The 19,554-nt window shown below is 35.0% G+C and overlaps 1 protein-coding gene across 1 annotated transcript; it reads left to right on the top strand.

Moving 5' to 3' along the window:
• Positions 1–13,793: 13,793 nt before the first annotated feature.
• LOC136829004 (uncharacterized) lies at positions 13,794–14,474 on the top strand. Its single transcript, XM_067087398.1, has one exon. The coding sequence runs from the start codon at positions 13,794–13,796 to the stop codon at positions 14,472–14,474; it is 681 nt and encodes a 226-aa protein (XP_066943499.1).
• Positions 14,475–19,554: the final 5,080 nt, after the last annotated feature.

Genomic DNA, 19,554 nt, shown 5'->3' with positions numbered 1-19,554 from the left:
GTGGAACTCCAGACACAATAGGTCTTGGTTCACTAAAGATCCCGTCCAGCAACTCGCTGCTGCCTACCTGTAAGGAACTCTTTAAGTTATCCCAAAACATGTCCACCCACTTCAAGATTCTGAAGTTTATAAATGAGTAACGTGTGATTCACTAAATCGAAAGCAGCACTAAAATACATTTGAATTACTCTGCACTCAAACCCCCTTTCAAGGTTCCCTTGCAAATGGCAAGTCAAGTCTAAAAGAGCGTCGCGGGTACCAAACTGCCTCTCAAATGTATGTTGGATATCAGCTAACAATCCTTCAGATTCTGCATACTTCAATGGTGACTTAAAAATAAGTTTTTCAACAACTTTGGAGAGTCCTGGGAGAATAGAAATTGGCACGTCATTTTTTACCATAGGATAGGATCTGTGCTACTAACATTCATGAAGCATTGTAATACACAGCTTCTATCTTTATCTTCATTTATTCTACTTTTTATCTCTCCCTTATAGAGTCTATTTTAACTTTCCATATGATAAATTTGTTCTCTTTATTCTGTGTCAGTTAAATAACAGCGGGTTTCGTTCCCGAAGTCATGAAAATAAATCTAGGTACATCTCTTTCTATTGCGCAGTAGCAGGCACTGATTTTTTTTTTTAAGTTTTTTGGCAAAAATCCATAACCATGTCCTTTTTCTTCTTTCCAGTCTGCAATTGTATAACTACGTAGAGACAAAATAATCTCCCCACGGGGAACAAATACCGCCGTACTTGTCCTTTTGAAATAACAGCTCTTCGGTCAAAATGAAAACTTTTTTATTTTAAAAACACTTGACAACTAAATCAATTTAAGCCTGTATGTACAGCAGGTTCTTATCAATTTAAGCTTCCTCTATTATTCACAAATCCCTCACAAATTCCTAATACACGTAATTTATTCAAGGACTCTATGCAGACTTTTTTCATGATACATTCTTGCTAGAAGTGCACTGTGGATGCTCATTTATTTCCAAACTCCATGGTAAAAGCTTCAGTCTTTCATAATAAACAACTACTTTAAATATATTCTTCTAAGAAGTTATGACTTTAGTTGCGTTTACATGACTTTCTGTCTCTCTGAACGTTCGTCCTTTTGTTTGTTTTTACGTCTGTTAACGGAAATACTTGAAAAATAAAGGACGGATTTTGATGAGCCTTGGTGAAAATGTTAATTCTGCGGATGGTCTCTTCAGTGAGATAAACTTTTGAGAGAAATCAGTCATATACTAATGGTCAAAGGCATGCTGCAAGATTATTTAGAAACAATAATCAGGTTATGATGAAACTTCTTAAAATCAGTAATTTCAGGGGCAACATTTTCCAATTGTCTAGCTTCAGAAAGGCTACAATGGTTTACCAAATCCTTTTTACTGCACTGCATTCTATTTTTGGATTCTTTTCATGTTAATGAGTTATATGATTAATTTCATAGTAGACAAGCTCATGAAGTTAAACCATCAATTATCAAAAGTCAGGGTGATAATATTTTGCTATTTAAATTGTATCCTTTTCATACTGGCATATATATTATTAATAATTTTCTAAAAAAAAAAAGTTGTGACCAATTTTGGCAATTTCAGGCTAAGTGTCAAATTCACAAATTTTGTTAAAGTGGATGCTCCAAATCCTACTACGCTTATGGTAACTTTTCATGCAAAGAACTTAAAATTTATTTGAGTAAATCATATTTTAAAAAGGTCAGAGGTCATAGTAACATACTTTGTTAATTCATCTCTGGTCACATAACTTTAGCATCCTTAAAAAGACTAAATTCCTAATGACTGAAGTTATTGAAATTTCACTTTTAAATAATAAAAAAAATATGAAGAAAAGAGAGAGAGAGAGAGAGAGAGAGAGAGAGAGAGAGAGAGAGAGAGAGAGAGTGAGAGTAGAGGGTGTGTTAGGGAGGAGAGAGAGAGAGAGTAGAGGGGTTGCTAGGGGGGAGAGAGAGAGAGAGAGAGAGTAGAGGGGGTGCTAGGGAGGAGAAATAAGGAAAAAGTGAGAAAGAGAGAGAGAGAGAGAGAGAGAAAGTTTATTGGTTGTCATTCAGTTATCCCGGGCAGAGCCGGGTTGGTCAGCTAGTAAACGTATAAATATACTAAAACACTAAACGTTAAATACACAGGCTATATTTGTAAGCATCATTCTAGCTTACGATGAGTATGATAAAGGAGGGAGGCGGCGGGGGGCGGGTGTCCAAAAGATGGATAAAAGGGCAAAAAATAAGTTTTTAAGTTATGAACGTTACAGTATAATATGGTTATGGAAACATGTTTCAATACAGCTAAAAGGAGTAAGACTGGAGGGACGTGTAGAAAAAGTAAAAAAATAAAATTGATTGCTTTCACTGGAATAAAAACTTCATAATATCATTCACTTCCTAGTATGCTGTGCATCCAAGTAAACACTTCACGTGGCGACGAGGGGAGAGAGAGAGAGAGAGAGGAGAGAGAGAGAGAGAGAGAGAGAGAGAGAGAGAGAGTTGTTGGGAGAAAGGTTAAGCGTAATCCATCTACATCGAAAGAAAAAAACAAACACAGTTGATACGGTATCAAATATTTGGCCATATTTTCAATCCTTTTAGAATAAGTAATTTGATTTTCAAAGCGAGAATTTATGCATAGAATCTTCTGTCTTTTTTCTTTATTGATTTTCTGTTTTTATGTATCTCTGTTACATATTTTAGATAAAAATGTTAACAACTATTTTTACTTGTCATAATTTCTTATGAATTTTAATTGTTCATTTGAATAAAATCTTAAGATTATGTATGAATTGTGCAATTCCTGATATTTCATCTTTCCAAAGGCTAAAAGTTAGCATTCATTTGAGGAGAAAATACTCTTTGTTATCTACAAAGTTAGTGTATGTGTTGTGTCCTAAATCAATGCACCAATGATCTATTCAGGGTCATGCTTTAGGTTCAGTTCCCCATCTCTGTCTGTCGGTCTATCTGGCAATAGGATTCCGCGAAAGTTAAAGGACGAATGTAGATGAACATTAAAGAAAATATGCATTCGTTAACTTCCACCACTTGCAGAGCTACCTATGAAAACCAAGGCCAATCTTCAGTTTTCTAAATCTTAGCACAACAATGAAGTTTATTCTGGGACTTCGTGCAGATGTGTTCATGATACCTTCTTACAAAGAAGTGCCCTGGGGATGTTCGTTTGTTCCCATATTCCAAGAGGAAATACCCAGTCTCTGATGGTAAAATACTACTTTAAATGCATCCTTCAAAAAGGTTATGAATTTTATTTCTCTTACTTAACCTTCTGTCTCTCTTAACGTTTGTCCTTTTGTTACTCTTTCCATCTGTTAGTAGAAGTAGGCGGAAGCTAAAGCGCCGATTTTGGTGAAAATATTAATTCTGCAGATGATCTTCATAGAGAGAAAAACTGTTGAGAAAAATTAATCTAACAATAATGGTCAAAGGCATGTCACAAAATTATTTAGGAATAATAACCAGTTTTTGACAAAACTTCTTAAAATCATTTATTTCTAGGGCAACATTTTCTAATTGTGTAGCTTCAGAAAGTAAGCACAATGGCTTATTAAATTCTTTGCCCCGCACTATATTTTGTTCGAATTCTTTTTCTGTTAATAACTTATAACATTGATTCCACAGTAGATAAGCTCCTTATTGAAAGTGAGGGCGATAAAATCTTGTAGTTTAAATTCTTCCAAGCAGATAGAATATTTATTGCACCCTTTTCATACTGGCAGAATTGACTAACAATTCCCTAACAAAAATTATTTTCAAGTTTAACGCTCTCAGGCTAAGTGTCCAATTACCAAATTTTGTTGAATTACATGCTTCAAAACCTGTTATATTTATGTTAACCGTTCATACTAATAACTTAGTATGAAAGGTTAACATAAATATAGTAGGTCTTGAAGCATTTGTGAAGCGTTTACTTATATGCGCAAACTAGGAAGTGAATGATATTTAGAAGCTCTTTTTCCAGTGGAAGGAAACAAATACTTTTATTTGTACATACACTTCCCTCCAGTTCTGTTTCCTTTAGCTGTATTTAAATTTATATTTCTATACCAATATTTTACAATAACGTTCATTACATAATAACTCCCCTTTTGCCTTTTTTCTCAGATTTTGCCAACGTCCCCCCCGCCCCCACGCCTTTCGCCCTTTCACCGTAAGCCAAAATGATGCAAGAAATATAGTCTATGAAGTTTTAGCAAAGAAAATTTTTTGATAATTATCACTTTAATTAATCTATGTATATAAGCACTAGCACAAATATATTAAAGTCTATTGACGTTGAAAGCTACCTAAGTATGAGCCTTAATCTTTGTAAGTGATACCAATTATATACACACTAAGAAACAAAAATCTGTCACCTGTTACATACGTTAATCTTAGTAACGGCAACTAGAAAATATTTACAACAGTAACCTGTCAACGAACCTATAGTGGGTATGAAGCATCTAAGCAACCAAAAATATCTCTTCTTTTGATCATGAATTTAAAAAACCTGAGTTATTTGAAATTTACTTTTTTTAAGTTTTCGAAACAAAAAGGATGCTAAAGTTTTGTGACCAGGGATGAATGAATTAACCCAACAAAACTTGTTACTATGATATTTCACCTCTTGAAAATAAGATTTAGTCATCTTAATACTAAGTTATTAGTATTAGTTTTATATAGACTAAAAAATTAAAATTATAATTATCGAAACATTTTCTTTGCTAAAAGTACACAGACTATATTTCTTGCATCATTTTGGCTTACGATGAAAGGGACAAAGGCTTGGGGGGCGGGTCTGGGTAAAAAGGCAAAAGAGGGGTTATTATGTTATGACCTTTACTGTAAAACATTGGTATAGAAATATAAATTTAAATACAGCTAAAGGGAACAGAACTGGAGGGAAGTGTCGGTACAAATAAAAGTATTTCATTCCTTCCACTTGAAAAAGAGCTTCTTAATATCATTCACTTCCTAGTTTCCGCATATAAGTAAACGCTTCACATGGTTACGGGGTGGAGAGAGAGAGAGAGAGAGAGAGAGAGAGAGAGAGAGAGAGAGAGAGAGAGAGAGAGAGAGAGAGAACGACGTTATCGTTTATTTGGCAACACTTTCAATCCTTTCAGAATAAGCAATTTGATTTTCAATGCGAGAATTTATGCCAAGGATCTTCTGTCTTTTATTCGTTTATGCCTTTCGGTTTATTTATATCTCTCTCGCATATTCTAAAAACAATGTGTCCGAATTTCTTTATTTGTCATAATTTCTTATGAATTTAAATTGTTTATCTGAATAAAATCATGATTACGTATAAATTGTGCAATTGCACACATTTCATCTTTACACAGGCTAAAAGTTAGCATTCGTTTAAGCAGTAAAATAGTTACTACTATTTTGCGCGGGTATGTTATCTGCTAAGTTTGTGCGTGTGTGTCGCGCAACTTAGTCATCTCTAACTGCATATCATCATCCAAGGACATGCTTTAAATTCAGTCCACCGTCTGTTTGTCTGTCAGTCTGCCTGGTAACAGGTTTACGCAAAAGTTAAAGAGCAAATGAAGATGGGCATCAAAGAAAACGTGGATTAGTTCGTTTACACCACTTGCAGTTTTATTTATGGAAACCAAGGCAGATCTTCATCTTTCTACATCTTAGTAGAATCACATAAAAAATTAGGTAAAAATCAAATGCATTTAATATTTCCAGAATATTGTTTTACTCTCTGAACATTACAAATAATGTTTTATTTTTGGGTGAAATGAAATATTTTTTGTCACTACTTACAGAAAACTATTCTATATCATCACCTCCACCTTCACCTTTCTCTGCACCATTCACATCATCCATTTCATCAACCGTTAAATGGTGCGTCAGTAGATTTTTCATGAAATAAATCAGAACCCGTCCTCTTCCTTCTCCCGCCCAATCTCTTTCTGGTTCTTTTTCTTTCTTTATTTGTACCAACCCATTTCGTCTTCTGTTGTTGTCACAGCCACGATCAATCTCACCGGTCTTTTTTTTCCTTTCTTTCTTTTAAAGTATCCCCTTTTCTACACTCAGTATTTTCATCTTCCCTTAGAGTCAGCAACGTTACTCGTATCAGTTATCGTTCTTCCATTCATTGCATAGTTGCCCTGAAAAAGAGGACGCCTGAGAGTCTGAGTGACAGGTTAGATCTTTTCGAAAAATGATCAAAGTGAAGTTGGGAAGTCGGTGACAAAATGCGTACTTCATACGTACATAAAAATTGAAGGTGGATAAAAAATTTTCAAAAGAAATAATAGCATCTTGATTGCTTTGAGACCGAAGAGACTCCCTGTAGATGATGATGCTGATAGTTTTATCAAGAATGAATGGTGTTGTTGTTCACGTTATTATTATTATTATTATTATTATTATTATTATTATTATTGAAAAGGACATAAACCAGCCAAGGAAGTACGTGCGCCACATCGACGATACCTTCGTCAGCGCCAATTCGCAAGAGGAGATCGAGAACCTGAGGCGTGCTTTCCACAACCATAGCTGCCTCAGTTTCACCATCGAGCATAGCCAAACATCAGCATGGGAGAGAGGGCTCTGCCAGAGATGACCTGCCCCAGGCAGCCAATCATAATTCAGTATCGATCGAGACCCCCCTTATAAATACCGACCCAAGCGCCTTGTTTCTCCAGATCCTTCTCAACCACGTCCAGAGGATGACCAACGAAATGGTCGAAACATGTCGACGGTACCACAACCTGAAGTAGAAGAACCTGAATCCAGAACACGAAGGATTCCACGGATTTCTGATTGGGTATTTCAATAAAAGACTTCCCGCATTCCACACACTATCCTTTTTCCAGTATGAATATTGGCCAGTTGCTGACCACCATCGCTGAGCCTGAAAAGCGAATAGGAAAATAGAAAAGATCCTGTATCAGATAAACTCGAACAATACAGCCATCCTTTTTTTTCAATAAGTCCTGTTTAAGAGAGGGTCTATTCCTTCATATTATTATTATTATTATTATTATTATTATTATTATTATTATTATTATTATTATTATTATTATTAAAAAAATACTCATAGCATGAGTCTTCAAATGGAGAGACAAATCCACAGTTATGTAAATGTATATATAAGGTATTTAAAGACAGATCTGTACAGATAGCTTTTGGGAATCTGTTCAGTTATGTTTGAAAAGGTAATCGAACTGATTCCCGAAAGCTATCTGTATAGATCTATCTTTAAATATATGCACATTTACGTAAATGTCGATTTGTTTCACCATTATTATTATTATTATTATTATTATTATTATTATTATTATTATTATTATTATTATTATTATTATTATTATTATTATTATTATTATCATTGGAAGAAGGTCCTTTGACTTGTGCTTATTTTATGTGGTACAAGTTTCAAGCTCTTGCATTCCAACACCTTTTTGTTATTCGTTGGAAAACGGAAAAAGCTAGGGAAAGAGAAAAAACAGGATCAGAAATTGAAAAAAAAATATCCACGACACCTGTTCCGATTCGGGTTTTTATTAACTTTTTTTTTTTGTCGTTAGAAAATCATGTGGCAGCGACTGTTTCTACTGTCTCTTTTTTTTTTAATTCTCTTCCTTTTAGAAAAAATTACGTATTGGAAAGAATAGCGCCCAAAGAGAAATGTCTCTGATATATAACTGAATCACACTATCTTTTTTCGATAATATGAACACACAAAGCACTTAAAATTATTATTTTTTTTATTTTAGTATAATAAGTGTAAAGGAGTTTTTTTTTCACTTACTGCATGCATGAAATGATTCCTGCAAATCAGTGGATCACATACATGTGCAGTATTTTTTATTTATACGTACACACGTATAAATATTATTTAATATGCAGTTGTCTCCCACCCTTACCCTAAAACACACGAATTAGAAATGTATACTGGTTCGCTACTTACAGCTATGCAGACAGACATCTAGGCAAAGAAACTGTTATTAGATAAAAACTTCTTTTAAACATGCCTTAGCAGAGTGTTGCAGACCCTCATTCAACGTTAAAAAGACATGTAGTTATGATAAACATCTCTTATGAGAGAGAGAGAGAGAGAGATAGAGAGAGAGAGAGAGAGAGAGAATGGTGTTACTATCGCTATTGAGATATAATGATATGCAAATATGTTCCAAAACAGCGAAGGAAACATGGCTGCAGACAAGGGAAGTAAAAATAAAAGGGAAATGAATAACTTAATTTGCAAAAAAAAAAAAAATGACTTTGAAATACGTTATTTTCCAGGATGCCATACATGTAAGATAAAACGCCACCAGTTACAAAGGGAGAGTCATGGGCGATATGAATCGTAGGAAATATGTGAAAATATTGTGCGTGTAAAATGCAAAAGTTTAGAAATAAAATAAAGGACGAAAAGATAGAGGAACTTTAACACAGATTCTTACTCTGAAAATAAAATTATTTATTTTATTAGGATTGAAAGTATCAGATATTTACTCCCAACAATGTTTGTGTGTGTGTGTGTTTTTTTTTTTTTTTGCTGAAAAAGACAGACTGTGCTTACTCTCTCTCTCTCTCTCTCTCTCTCTCTCTCTCTCTCTCTCTCTCTCTCTCTCTCAAATATCATGACGGACATTTCGGTTAAAATTAAAATACAAACAACAATATCAAAACTGGAAAAATCCAATTTGATATCTGTTCCGTTCTTAGGATGTGGACCGCTTGTAAGCAAGGCCAGAAAACATCTAACCAGCTGTTTCTGAATTTTTTTTTAGCGTGCTACATAAAAACAAAATTTCAAAAAATACGCAGTACTCCGCTACTCAACCTGAAAGGTTTTATACCTAAATTAAATAGTATTTTCCTAAGATATCTCCAATTTGCATTAACTATTATTTTTATTAATTTTAACATTGTCATTTGTTTTCATTGTTAATTTTAACATTGTCATTTGTTTTCATTGTTCTTTTATTTCTTATCAGTTTGCTGCTAATGGACTGAGTGTTTTGACGTCTATACTGAAGTCACAACCACGAAGGTTATTGGCACTGTGGATTTTATTTATTCATTTCGAGAGATGAGAGGTAATAGACCTTTCTCCTTTTCGTGATTAAGTCAGCAACGTGAAATTGTTCTGATACTCTGAATTCGAGAGGTTAACAGGGAATTGCAGTTACTACACACACACGCACGCACGCACACACACACACACACACACACACATATAATATATATATATATATATATATATATATATATATATATATATATATATATATATATATATATATATATATATATATGATATTATCAAAGGAGTGGCATGACAAAAGAGTGACAAGAAATAAGGAAAATCAAAGGAATGACTTAACAAAAGAGCGACAAAAAATACAGAAATTCAAGGGAGCGGCATAACGAAAGAGTGACAAAAACTCAACAGAAATATCTTCCACAACCGCTATGAAACAGGTTGTTCGTCGTATCCGAAAAAAGAACTTCTATCAGAACCAGTTTGTGCAGCAGATTTAGTGATCCCAGATAGCTTAAAGATTACCAGAAGTGGGGAAAAGAACTTTTTATTGTTTGACACAAAAGATGGAGACACGGCCAATGAAAACGAGAGGCGACAGGAAAACGTGAGAATTATTGGATTTGTAACACGACAATTTAAGGAAACTTCTAGTAGCTCACTCGGAGGTCTGGTTTCGTGATGGAACGTTGAAAACTTGCCCTCAGCTTTTCCATCAAATAAAATATACCCTTCACGACATGTTTCATGAACAAACGTTTCCAGCTGTTTGCGCCTTACTGCCTGGAAAAGCACAGGAGGTATGTACATGCGTCCATGCTTGAATTATTAATTTCAGTTGCAGAAACAAAGGAAATTGAAATGAACCCTAAATTTATAATAGTTGATTTTGAGCTTGCAAGCATAGATGCTCTTCAACAAAAACTTCCAAATGCTAAGGTAACAGGGTGTATGTTTCATCTTTGTCAAAACATATATCGAAGTATCCAGAAGAATGGTCTTCTGAATATCTACAAAAATAATGAAAATGTGGCCTTAAGTATAAAAAAGTCATCTGCCGTGGCATTTCTACTTTCAGGGAAAATTTACGATGCATTTTTCTATTTGTCAAGCTGTGCCCCATATAACGCTGAAACTGTAAAAGTATTTTGGAGATACGTTCGTGCTGGGAAGATCCAGTGCTGCAAGGCGAAGCGGACGACCAGGACGACTCCAGCAGCGTCACCCCAACTGTATGGAGTATTCATCATCTACAGGCATGCGATCTTCCAAAAACTAATAATAATTTAGAAGCCTGGCACAGAAGGTTTGAAGCGGTGGTGGAACGCTAACACATGGGGGTATTTTTTAATGATTAAAGAGTTTTAAAAGGAGAACATCGGACACACCAAGAAGTGGAGCGGCTAATTGGTGGGAATGACCAACTGAAAAAGAAAAAAGAACAAATCCAAAGGAAACAGCGACTTGCTACTGTTATAGCTAGATGTGGAACTGCTTCTCTTAATGATTACCTAAGGGGGATTGCATACAATCTTCATTTTAATGCAGCCACTGTCGATGATCCTAATACTCGTATTAGTGGTGGCGAGGTTACTAGTGATGGAAATTAAAGATTAAATATTTTTCTAACATTTTAAAAAATAGCTTTTTATGTTAATGCTGTTCCTGAATTTTTATGTCATGTCCAGTTAATAAAATTTCGCCTATTTGCTTCTCTTTCCGTAATTGTCCCATCTCTACCACCACTCTGTCACTCCTTTGAAATGTAACTCCTCTGAACACTATTTGAGGAGGGACAAAGCTTGTCACTCCTTTGAACACTATTTAAAGAGTGACGAACTTTGTCACTCCTTTGAACATCTCCTTATATATATATATATATATATATATATATATATATATATATATATATATATATATATATATATATATATATATATATATATAATATCTTCATTGATCTTGAATATCTCAATGAAATTTCCCAGTAATGAAATGGTAACTTAACAAACATTTTTATTGACTATGTCGACAATGGTCAAAATATTATTTGGCTAAAATTTTATAAAGGGTAATCAAGATAGTAATGTTCGTTTAGGCTAGGTTGAGCGCAAGATAATTAGTGGACCGTACGCAACAATATTCTAACAACATGGAAAGGGACAATTATATTTATTTTTTTTACAACAAACTCAGTCCTTATAGTCTTCCATTTCTACCATGGTAAAACCTCAAGCAAATGCGCCACCTCTGGCTTTTCTGTCCCCTAAGATATTGTTTTAGATTAAGTGGTACACATATTCTGAAATTTCTCTTCTTTTACTGGAAGTTTTAACGTTCTTGCAATTAAATTTTCTCTTCTGTCTCCTCTATGTTACATAAAGCTACCTCACATGGCATTTTCTAGTTTTCAAAAAAAAATGCGTGAGAGAGAACGTAAAATAATCTTCAGTTTCTCGTCTATCCTAGGAAAGTTTAATAAACAACTCTTCCTCCAACATTCAGTATGAATAAGTTCATTACATGTCTCTATCTGCTCGAATGGTGCACAATAGGTAGGATGCAACCAGCTTTACATCTCTTCGCCCTTAAGGTTGTTGGAAAATGAATGCTATCCCACTTTTTGTTCTGAAATTATCCGTATAGGATCTTTGTCAAATGAACCTAGCAAAACTGTTTTCAACCATCTTCATATATGTTCAGACTCAGGAAAAAGTTTATTTATATAAAGAAAACAAGACTTTATTTTTCTAGGGATAATTTTCTAAAGGTTAAACAAATGTTTACCATATCTTCATCTATTAGAGTTTAAAAAAGAATGGATCCCAACTGTAATTTTTCCGTGACCTTTAGAGATGATACATAGTAAAGTAAACCATAATCTGTTATTTCACCTCCTCCAATAATACCTCTGTGAAAGCAGTCTCAATCTGCATATCATTTGTTAACAGAAGTACCCAAAATAAAGCCCTTTCACTGTGTCCTTTCCATATCCATGAAGTCCTTTAAGAAAAGTGTGCAGTTCCATTTTACGTTTTTCATCTTTCAGTTGGGTATTATTTAATAAACCTAATCCAATATTGTTTTCTCTGTTTTTCCAACTCCCTGAAGATGTTTGAAATCTAGCAATGTCCCTTTGCCTTTTCTGCCATATCCAAAGTATTTTTGTTTTAGTTTAATAAAGCTAGTATAGATTAACGATTGTTTACTCTCTAATAATATACATTTATCTAGACAAGGCAATCAAGAAGAAAAGTGGGGAAAAAGGGTGAAGATTCAAGTCAATATTTCAGGGAAAAAGTGGTTCTCTACAGAAGTTATTGTTAGAAAAGTGTTAATGAGAATGTGATCTTAGGATACAAGATGCGTCGGGGGAAATTCTTTCCATGGAGAATGCAACTCTGTGTCGATAGAATAAACATTTGAAAGATTTATTGAATGATTGAAGGATGCATAAGTGAAATGGGTTAATATGATTTTCACAGCGCTTCTACAAGTGATTATTGCGTTGTAGGAATAGCAGTCATGTGGTGTATATATATATATATATATATATATATATATATATATATATATATATATATATATATATATATATATATATATATATATATATATATATATATATATATATATATATATATATATATATATATATATATATATATATATATATATATATATATATATATATATATATATATATATATATATATATATATATATATATATATATATATATATATATATATATATATATATATATATATATATATATATATATATATATTGTAATAATATCTTAAATTATTCCTTTGGTTTCTCTTTTAACTTAATTGAAATTTTCCTCTCTGCCTAAGTCAAGAGAAATTGCTTGTTGGTTCTTTTTGCTCCCCTCGAGGGTTTTGTATATATTGTTAAATAGTTTTATTTATCTGCTTGTTTCTCCCTTTTCCTGTTTCAATGAGGGAAATAATGTCTTCTGTACTTGCCTCTCTTTGCCTGATGGTGTTACACTGCTTTTTCCGTCGCCTTTACTTTATCTGGGGGACCTTTTCATTAGGTGAAAATTAATCATAAAGGTTTCCCGAAGGGAGGTTCAGCACCTCTTGTTCTCTTTATTCTCTTTATCTTTGTTACAAGTCTGCAACACTGCCTCCTGAACATTAGATGCTCGCTTTCTTTAACGAGTCCTGCTATTGTTGGTGAGGGTCTACCCTGTGCCTTCGTGTGCTAGCTTGTCTGTGTTTTGCCTTTGCCCACCTTTGAGCAACGTCCCTTGCGTTTTGGGTGCTTTGCTGTATCCTCCAGGAATCGTCAGGAGGCCTTTTGTGGCTGGAGAAGGGTGAGCATACCCTTTTACCCACATTTACTTTGCCTTTATTTGCCAAGAAGGTCTCCCATCAGAGCATTTTTGCTAAACATTAAGTGCCAAGTGGAAGCTTCCGTCGGTACCTTCATGAAAAGGACAGGTTTTGTGTGAAATTCATCGTTTTGGTTGAAGGATAAGAGTCTGTATTTTTAAAGGTGTATTGCTATCATTTTTTGTAAATAATCTTTTTGTGTAATGGAAGCAAGTTAATCATTAGCACTCAGGTTTTCTTACCAGTGTCTCCCGCTACCATATAGACATGAATGAGTGTTGTTTTCACTCTATTACTATGACATTTCTCTCTTATGCTCCTCTTCTTCTTCTTTCGACCTTATTAGTCCCACTGTATAGCAGGGTCGGAAAGGTGACGAATCATCTATCTACGCAGTGATGAAGAAAAGTGATTATTTTGAAAAGATGGACAGGATCCTCCTGGACACTTCCAAATTCCAACACTTAACAAAGGACCCCACTGAGGACCTCAGAAAGAAAATGTCAAGGCTTGTGACTAGCGCCAACAATCAACGAGACGTCGTAAAATTCTCTAAGGTGAAAGGGGATTATGGGCCTGGTTACTGCTACGGGACAGTGAAAACCCGTAAGGCAGGCAACCCCCAAAGGCCCATCATCTCTCAGATGACATCCCCAACCTATAGAATAGCGAAGGTCCTGGATGATTTGCTGGTACCTTACATACCCAGTGCATATTCACTGAACTCAGCGGTGGACTTCACTGACCTCCTGCATGAAAAAGGACCGGAAGACGACATCGCCTCTCTCGACGTAGAAAGTTTATATACGAATATCCCCGTCGAAGAAACGATCAGCATCATCCTTGATCGTGTATACAGGTCCAACAAGAGCCCGCTGCCTATTTCCGAAGGTGTCCTCCGAGATATGCTGAAGGCTAGTACTACGGAGGCCCCTTTCACATCTCATCGGGGGAAATTATTTCTGCAAGTAGACGGAGTTGCCCTAGGTTCTCCACTAGGGGTCCTTTTTGCAAATACGTACATGGCCACCGTCGAAGAAAGGACCTTCCAACTTTACCATTTCTTGACGTCCTGGTGAAACAACAAGAAGGACAGTTTAAAACACCGTGTATACAAAAGCAACGAGCGGTATCCGTTGCTTGAACGAACGAGGAGAAGCCCGGACGCATATAAAGAGCGCAGGGGAACAGAAGATGTGCACGGACGTAGTTTACAAATTCATTTGTCCATAGGAGATGCGTAAATCTCACAGCCAAAAGTACATCGGGCATACTACAACGACCCTTCGGAGACGTATGCTGCCTCATAGAAATCAGGGGGCCATTCATCAACATTATATAGATGTTCACGACAGGAAGCCATCTCTGCAATATCTGACAGAAGGCACCCAGGTCGTACACAGAGAGAATAACTATGGTCGCTATCCAGAAACTGACCCTGAATATTCAACAAGAGTCGGATCATATACTCCCCTCCAGCAGAAGAAGGAATGCGTGAGCCAACAGGGACTAGACAGCACACCCCCAACCACCGGACACATCGCGCTCCTTAGGGGACACGAGAGCTCCCAGTGAAGGCCAAGTAACATGCTTGCTCAAGTCTCTGAGGCCCGCCCAACACGAACCTCCAGCCGTTAATCAACGCAGAACCTTTAGACGCACATATTCACACAAATGTAATATTTTACACATTTATATATAAACAGACATTTGTTTACTTGTACCGTTTGCATATGTTATAAAATTTTATTTTATTTTTGTACCTTATTTTCTTATTTGCAAACGAACATATAAGACTTTACTAAATTTTAAACACAAATTTTAGGAAACATTAGCTCATTGTATTATATTTTTGATATTTATTTAACCACACGTTTAAACTTTCACTTTTCTTGTCAAACATGTTCTTTGTACCCAAAACAACGCCCTGAAATGGTTAAGCTGTTGATCCTTTGACCAACCAGTACCCAGACCCCAAGGTCATTCTCCCCACGCGAAAGGTCGCATTGTAAGTCAGTAGTCACTTGAGAATCCCATAAAGGCGAAAAGTATATATATATATATATATATATATATATATATATATATATATATATATATATATATATATATATATATATATATATATATGTATATATATATATAATGTTTGCATGTATGTGCAGAGGACCTGGTTAAAAGACATAAGGAATTTTTGTTGCTCCTGGTAATGATTAAGAGTTCATAAAAATATATGTATATGTACATATATGTACAATGTGGTTGTGTAGCAACACGTTTTTTGTGGAAGATATCTTCAATGGTTTTGATTCTTTAATTCTAAAATATTTTTAATGCGTTTAAGGTTGCAAATACAATTTTTATTTAAAAGAGTAAGTCCGTTCAAAAGTGATGCATGACCAGTATGGTACAAATGCGTTCCTACTCCTTGCAATAAAAACAGAGTAATTCCTGTTTTCCAATATTTATCGAACTCTTGTGTAGCTCTAGGAATCAATATTGACTTTTAACATTATAAATTTGGTACTGATATTCTCCATAGCATCATTTTCATAAAACTTGCACATATTGCAATAGAATGGGAATTCGTGTTGCTTTATAGCAAGATGGACATACCTACGACAGCTTTACCTTATGTCTGTTTATTCTGGGTTGTGGGAGATGACCGTTTGGCACTTTTCAGTATTTTGTATCTCAGTTTAATTTTTAAAAAATACCGTTTTCAAATTTGGTTCTTTTTGCTGATCAGTTGTCTTAGTGTTTGCATGCCCATTGTTTGATGCAGAAAACATTTTGAATGTATGTTCTAAGAACGTAATAATGTCATTAATTACCTTTCAGACTGAAAACAACTATCAAACATATAAACACTAATACTAAGAGCTTCGTGCTTATATTAGGGCAAACATACTAAGTCACGACACAGTAGTTTGAGATACAAGAATTCTTAACTTGCAAAGTTAGCGCTTATTAATAAATATCTTGTTTCATCAGTGATTGCCCCTTAACCACCACCCTCGTGATGTAATGTTTACGAGCCACTGGCAATTAACGGGAAAGTTCATCTGACATGACAGTGATAGTGAAGGAATATAATCAGCCAAGGATGAATGACACTAAAGCCATGAATTAAACTGAAAATCTTTCATTTCTATCCGTCATTCATTCTGTTCGGTAATCTTGATGCATACTGCTAAAACATACAAAATGCGAAAGGCCTCTGTTTAACCCTTTACTCATTTTGGTTGGAGTGGGTCATTCAGTGCCTTTGCTGTGTAGAGCCCTTCTCAAGATCACTATTGTTCCCTTGATTGCTAGTACTTTCACAATCCTGCCTTTTTCATGTAACACTCGTCTCTGGTGGTTTAACATTGGTAATTTTACCGTATCACAAGATATATAAAAATTAGTCTTTTAGTCGGTACAGCTTCCACTCTACATGTCTTGTGATAAGAGAAATGGTGCTGCAGAATCAAAGGGAAAATCAATGGTCATGAGCCAAAAAGACAGTTACTGAAATCAAACCGTAATATTCCACGTCTGTTGATATTTGCAGTGGGAGCCTACTTCCTTCTTTTCACCTGTAATAAACGCGAGAATATATCACGGACAGTTAGAAAAATAGTTTCTGCATTATCTTTTTAGCATTTCTCAAACTATCTGCTTTTATCAGCAGTTTCAGTTCCAAAAAAGCACATGTGACTTATTTTAACCCCAAGCCTGAATTATTTTCCATTTGATCTTAAATAATTTTAGACCATTTACGTTGTTTTTTTTTTTTTAGATTTAGAGCCCTAGCATAAATTTGAATCCCTATACGAGAACGTAACGGCTAAAGTCTTCAATGTATACGCGATAAGAAGGGTTATGTAGGGAATGAGTGCAACAGACTGGTTCCTGAAAGTAGAAAATTTTACTTGTAACAGATTTCTGTACATACATTACGACTCATTGAAATCTCTTCAGGAAAACCATCAGTAGTGAAAGTTGCATTAGTAACAGAATAATCGTCTGTATTCAGATACTACTTGCCGTTGACATTTTCAGGAAGAATGCCATCATGCAGAACCGACCAAGAGAACAATATTCCCAAGAAAACAGACTCAAGTAAAACAACGTCGCCCATGAGAAAATATTACTAGAAAACATCATCTCGCCAATGTCCAAGATCTGGTTAACAGCTAGTATAACAAGAGACACTCCTCGTGTCAATGAACTTCCTATTACACAACAACATATAATATGCCGAGTGACTGTCGGATGACTTGCGAAATTCAGGACATTCCGTCAGAACTTGTTTTGTGGAACACTGCTTTATTTCAGCTGCAAGAAGAGAAAAATCATTCCACGGAGTGACATAGTTCCCTTTCTTACTAAAAATTATTTTTATCGTCTTTTACATTCTTTATTAGAATAATAGGAGCAGCAGTCAAATCACTATAATTTGGATTAAACTTGGCATCATCACTCACAGCTAGAATAACTTATTTGATACCTTCAACACCGAACACAATATCAGCCCAAGATAAAGGATTTAAAGGTAGAAAGGCAGACTTATCATCCCCTGCATCCAATCTATCAAATAACCATCGCTATGTTCAATTTAGGGACTTTGATTTACTAAAAGGACCTAAATTTAATATATATGCCCTGTGGAGCCAATTGCTCCAGCTTCTAAATTAATTTTTCATTAGTAAAATGCAGTAGAACATGTCCGCATGTACTGTGTGTATTTTGTTATTGCGGTAGACAAGGTCGTCTATTTTTCTTCCGTAATATTCCCAACAACAATAATTGTATTCTATTCAAGGAAGGGCATTTGTATGTGAAATTAAAATCTTGAACAAAGAAAACTCTACATATTTCCGATACAGTGATATTTCACGGTCCCCGACTACAAATGGAAAGTACATAAATAAATAAATAATGAATAGATAACACAAGTTCGTAACGTATGCATAGCAAACATTTATAATAAAAAGCAAGAAAGAACAATTCACATGATATAAATTAATTATTATGATCAAGACTTTCATATAAATCACAGGAACTGAAAATTTTATTGATCAACAGATCGTAACTAGGGTTGACAGTGTTTACCATTCCCAAGCACAGTCCCTATTACTCTGTCGGTAATTGGGAATTTGGGAATACCCGTAGGAACAACAAATAAACCTGACAAAATTTAATTATGATTTTTATGTAATTATTTTTGCAAATGATCTCACGTGGATGAAAAGCTATACTTCGGAAACATCAGTATGCTTTCAGTACCAAAACAATCATGAGGCGTACTGGCAACAAACTGCCTTTAATCACGATATCAAAAGGAAGGCATATGGCTTGGAGAGTCATTCTTGTTTGATTAAAACCAACTATGAAATCTGGTTATGAAAACAGAAAAAATTCACCGAAATTGGGTGTAGAAACTAATATCCACCAATCAATGTTCCATTGATTCGTGACTCATGAAATTTCTCTTCAGCTCGATGAAAACAGGAAACTTTGATCTAATGAAATGAAGAAAGATATTTGCACCCGTTAGCACTGGGTCGTTCCAATGGAGAATATGACTGCCATCGTTAACAATATATATCCAAAGACATGAAAGGTAAACCTCCAGTGTAAATTAATTAACTGTAATTACTAGCGACACCACAAAGGGTAACAATTTGAGACCTCCCGTAAAGCTTTAATCGAAATATTATGATACTAGTAGCTCGTTAGGACTTTGTGTATTATCAACTGACTGCCAAGAGACTATCTCAGTAAAGGGGGCGGTGCCGTCAGTTTACCTCGCGTTATGCACTGTATGAATTACTAAAGGGTGTTTGCAACGTCCCTTTTGCCCCAAGTAGCACCCAGTTTTAGCCTTTTACTCGGCTTCCATTCCTGCATCTTTTATTCATTATTGCTCTCCAGCGCCAACGGTTACTCATTAGTATAACTGTGGAGTTTTCTCCCCGTTTCACCTTAAGTCCTTCTAATTAATTTCCCTTATGCCCTCGATCTCATCATCGTGCTGTCCAATCACTCCAACTTTCTCTCCTCATTTGTCTTAAGCTCCGGATGCCGAAAGTGCCACATTGCTTAACTTTTCGTAAATTAAATCGAATCTTTCCATCTCAGGTTTGATATTTGACTCGTGACGCCTCTTCA

Source organism: Macrobrachium rosenbergii, chromosome 43 (assembly GCF_040412425.1).
Source record: "Macrobrachium rosenbergii isolate ZJJX-2024 chromosome 43, ASM4041242v1, whole genome shotgun sequence".
Classification (NCBI taxonomy): Eukaryota; Metazoa; Arthropoda; class Malacostraca; order Decapoda; family Palaemonidae; genus Macrobrachium; species Macrobrachium rosenbergii.
The sequence above is the reverse complement of the archived record's forward strand: the minus strand, read 5'-3'. Positions and strand labels throughout refer to the sequence as shown.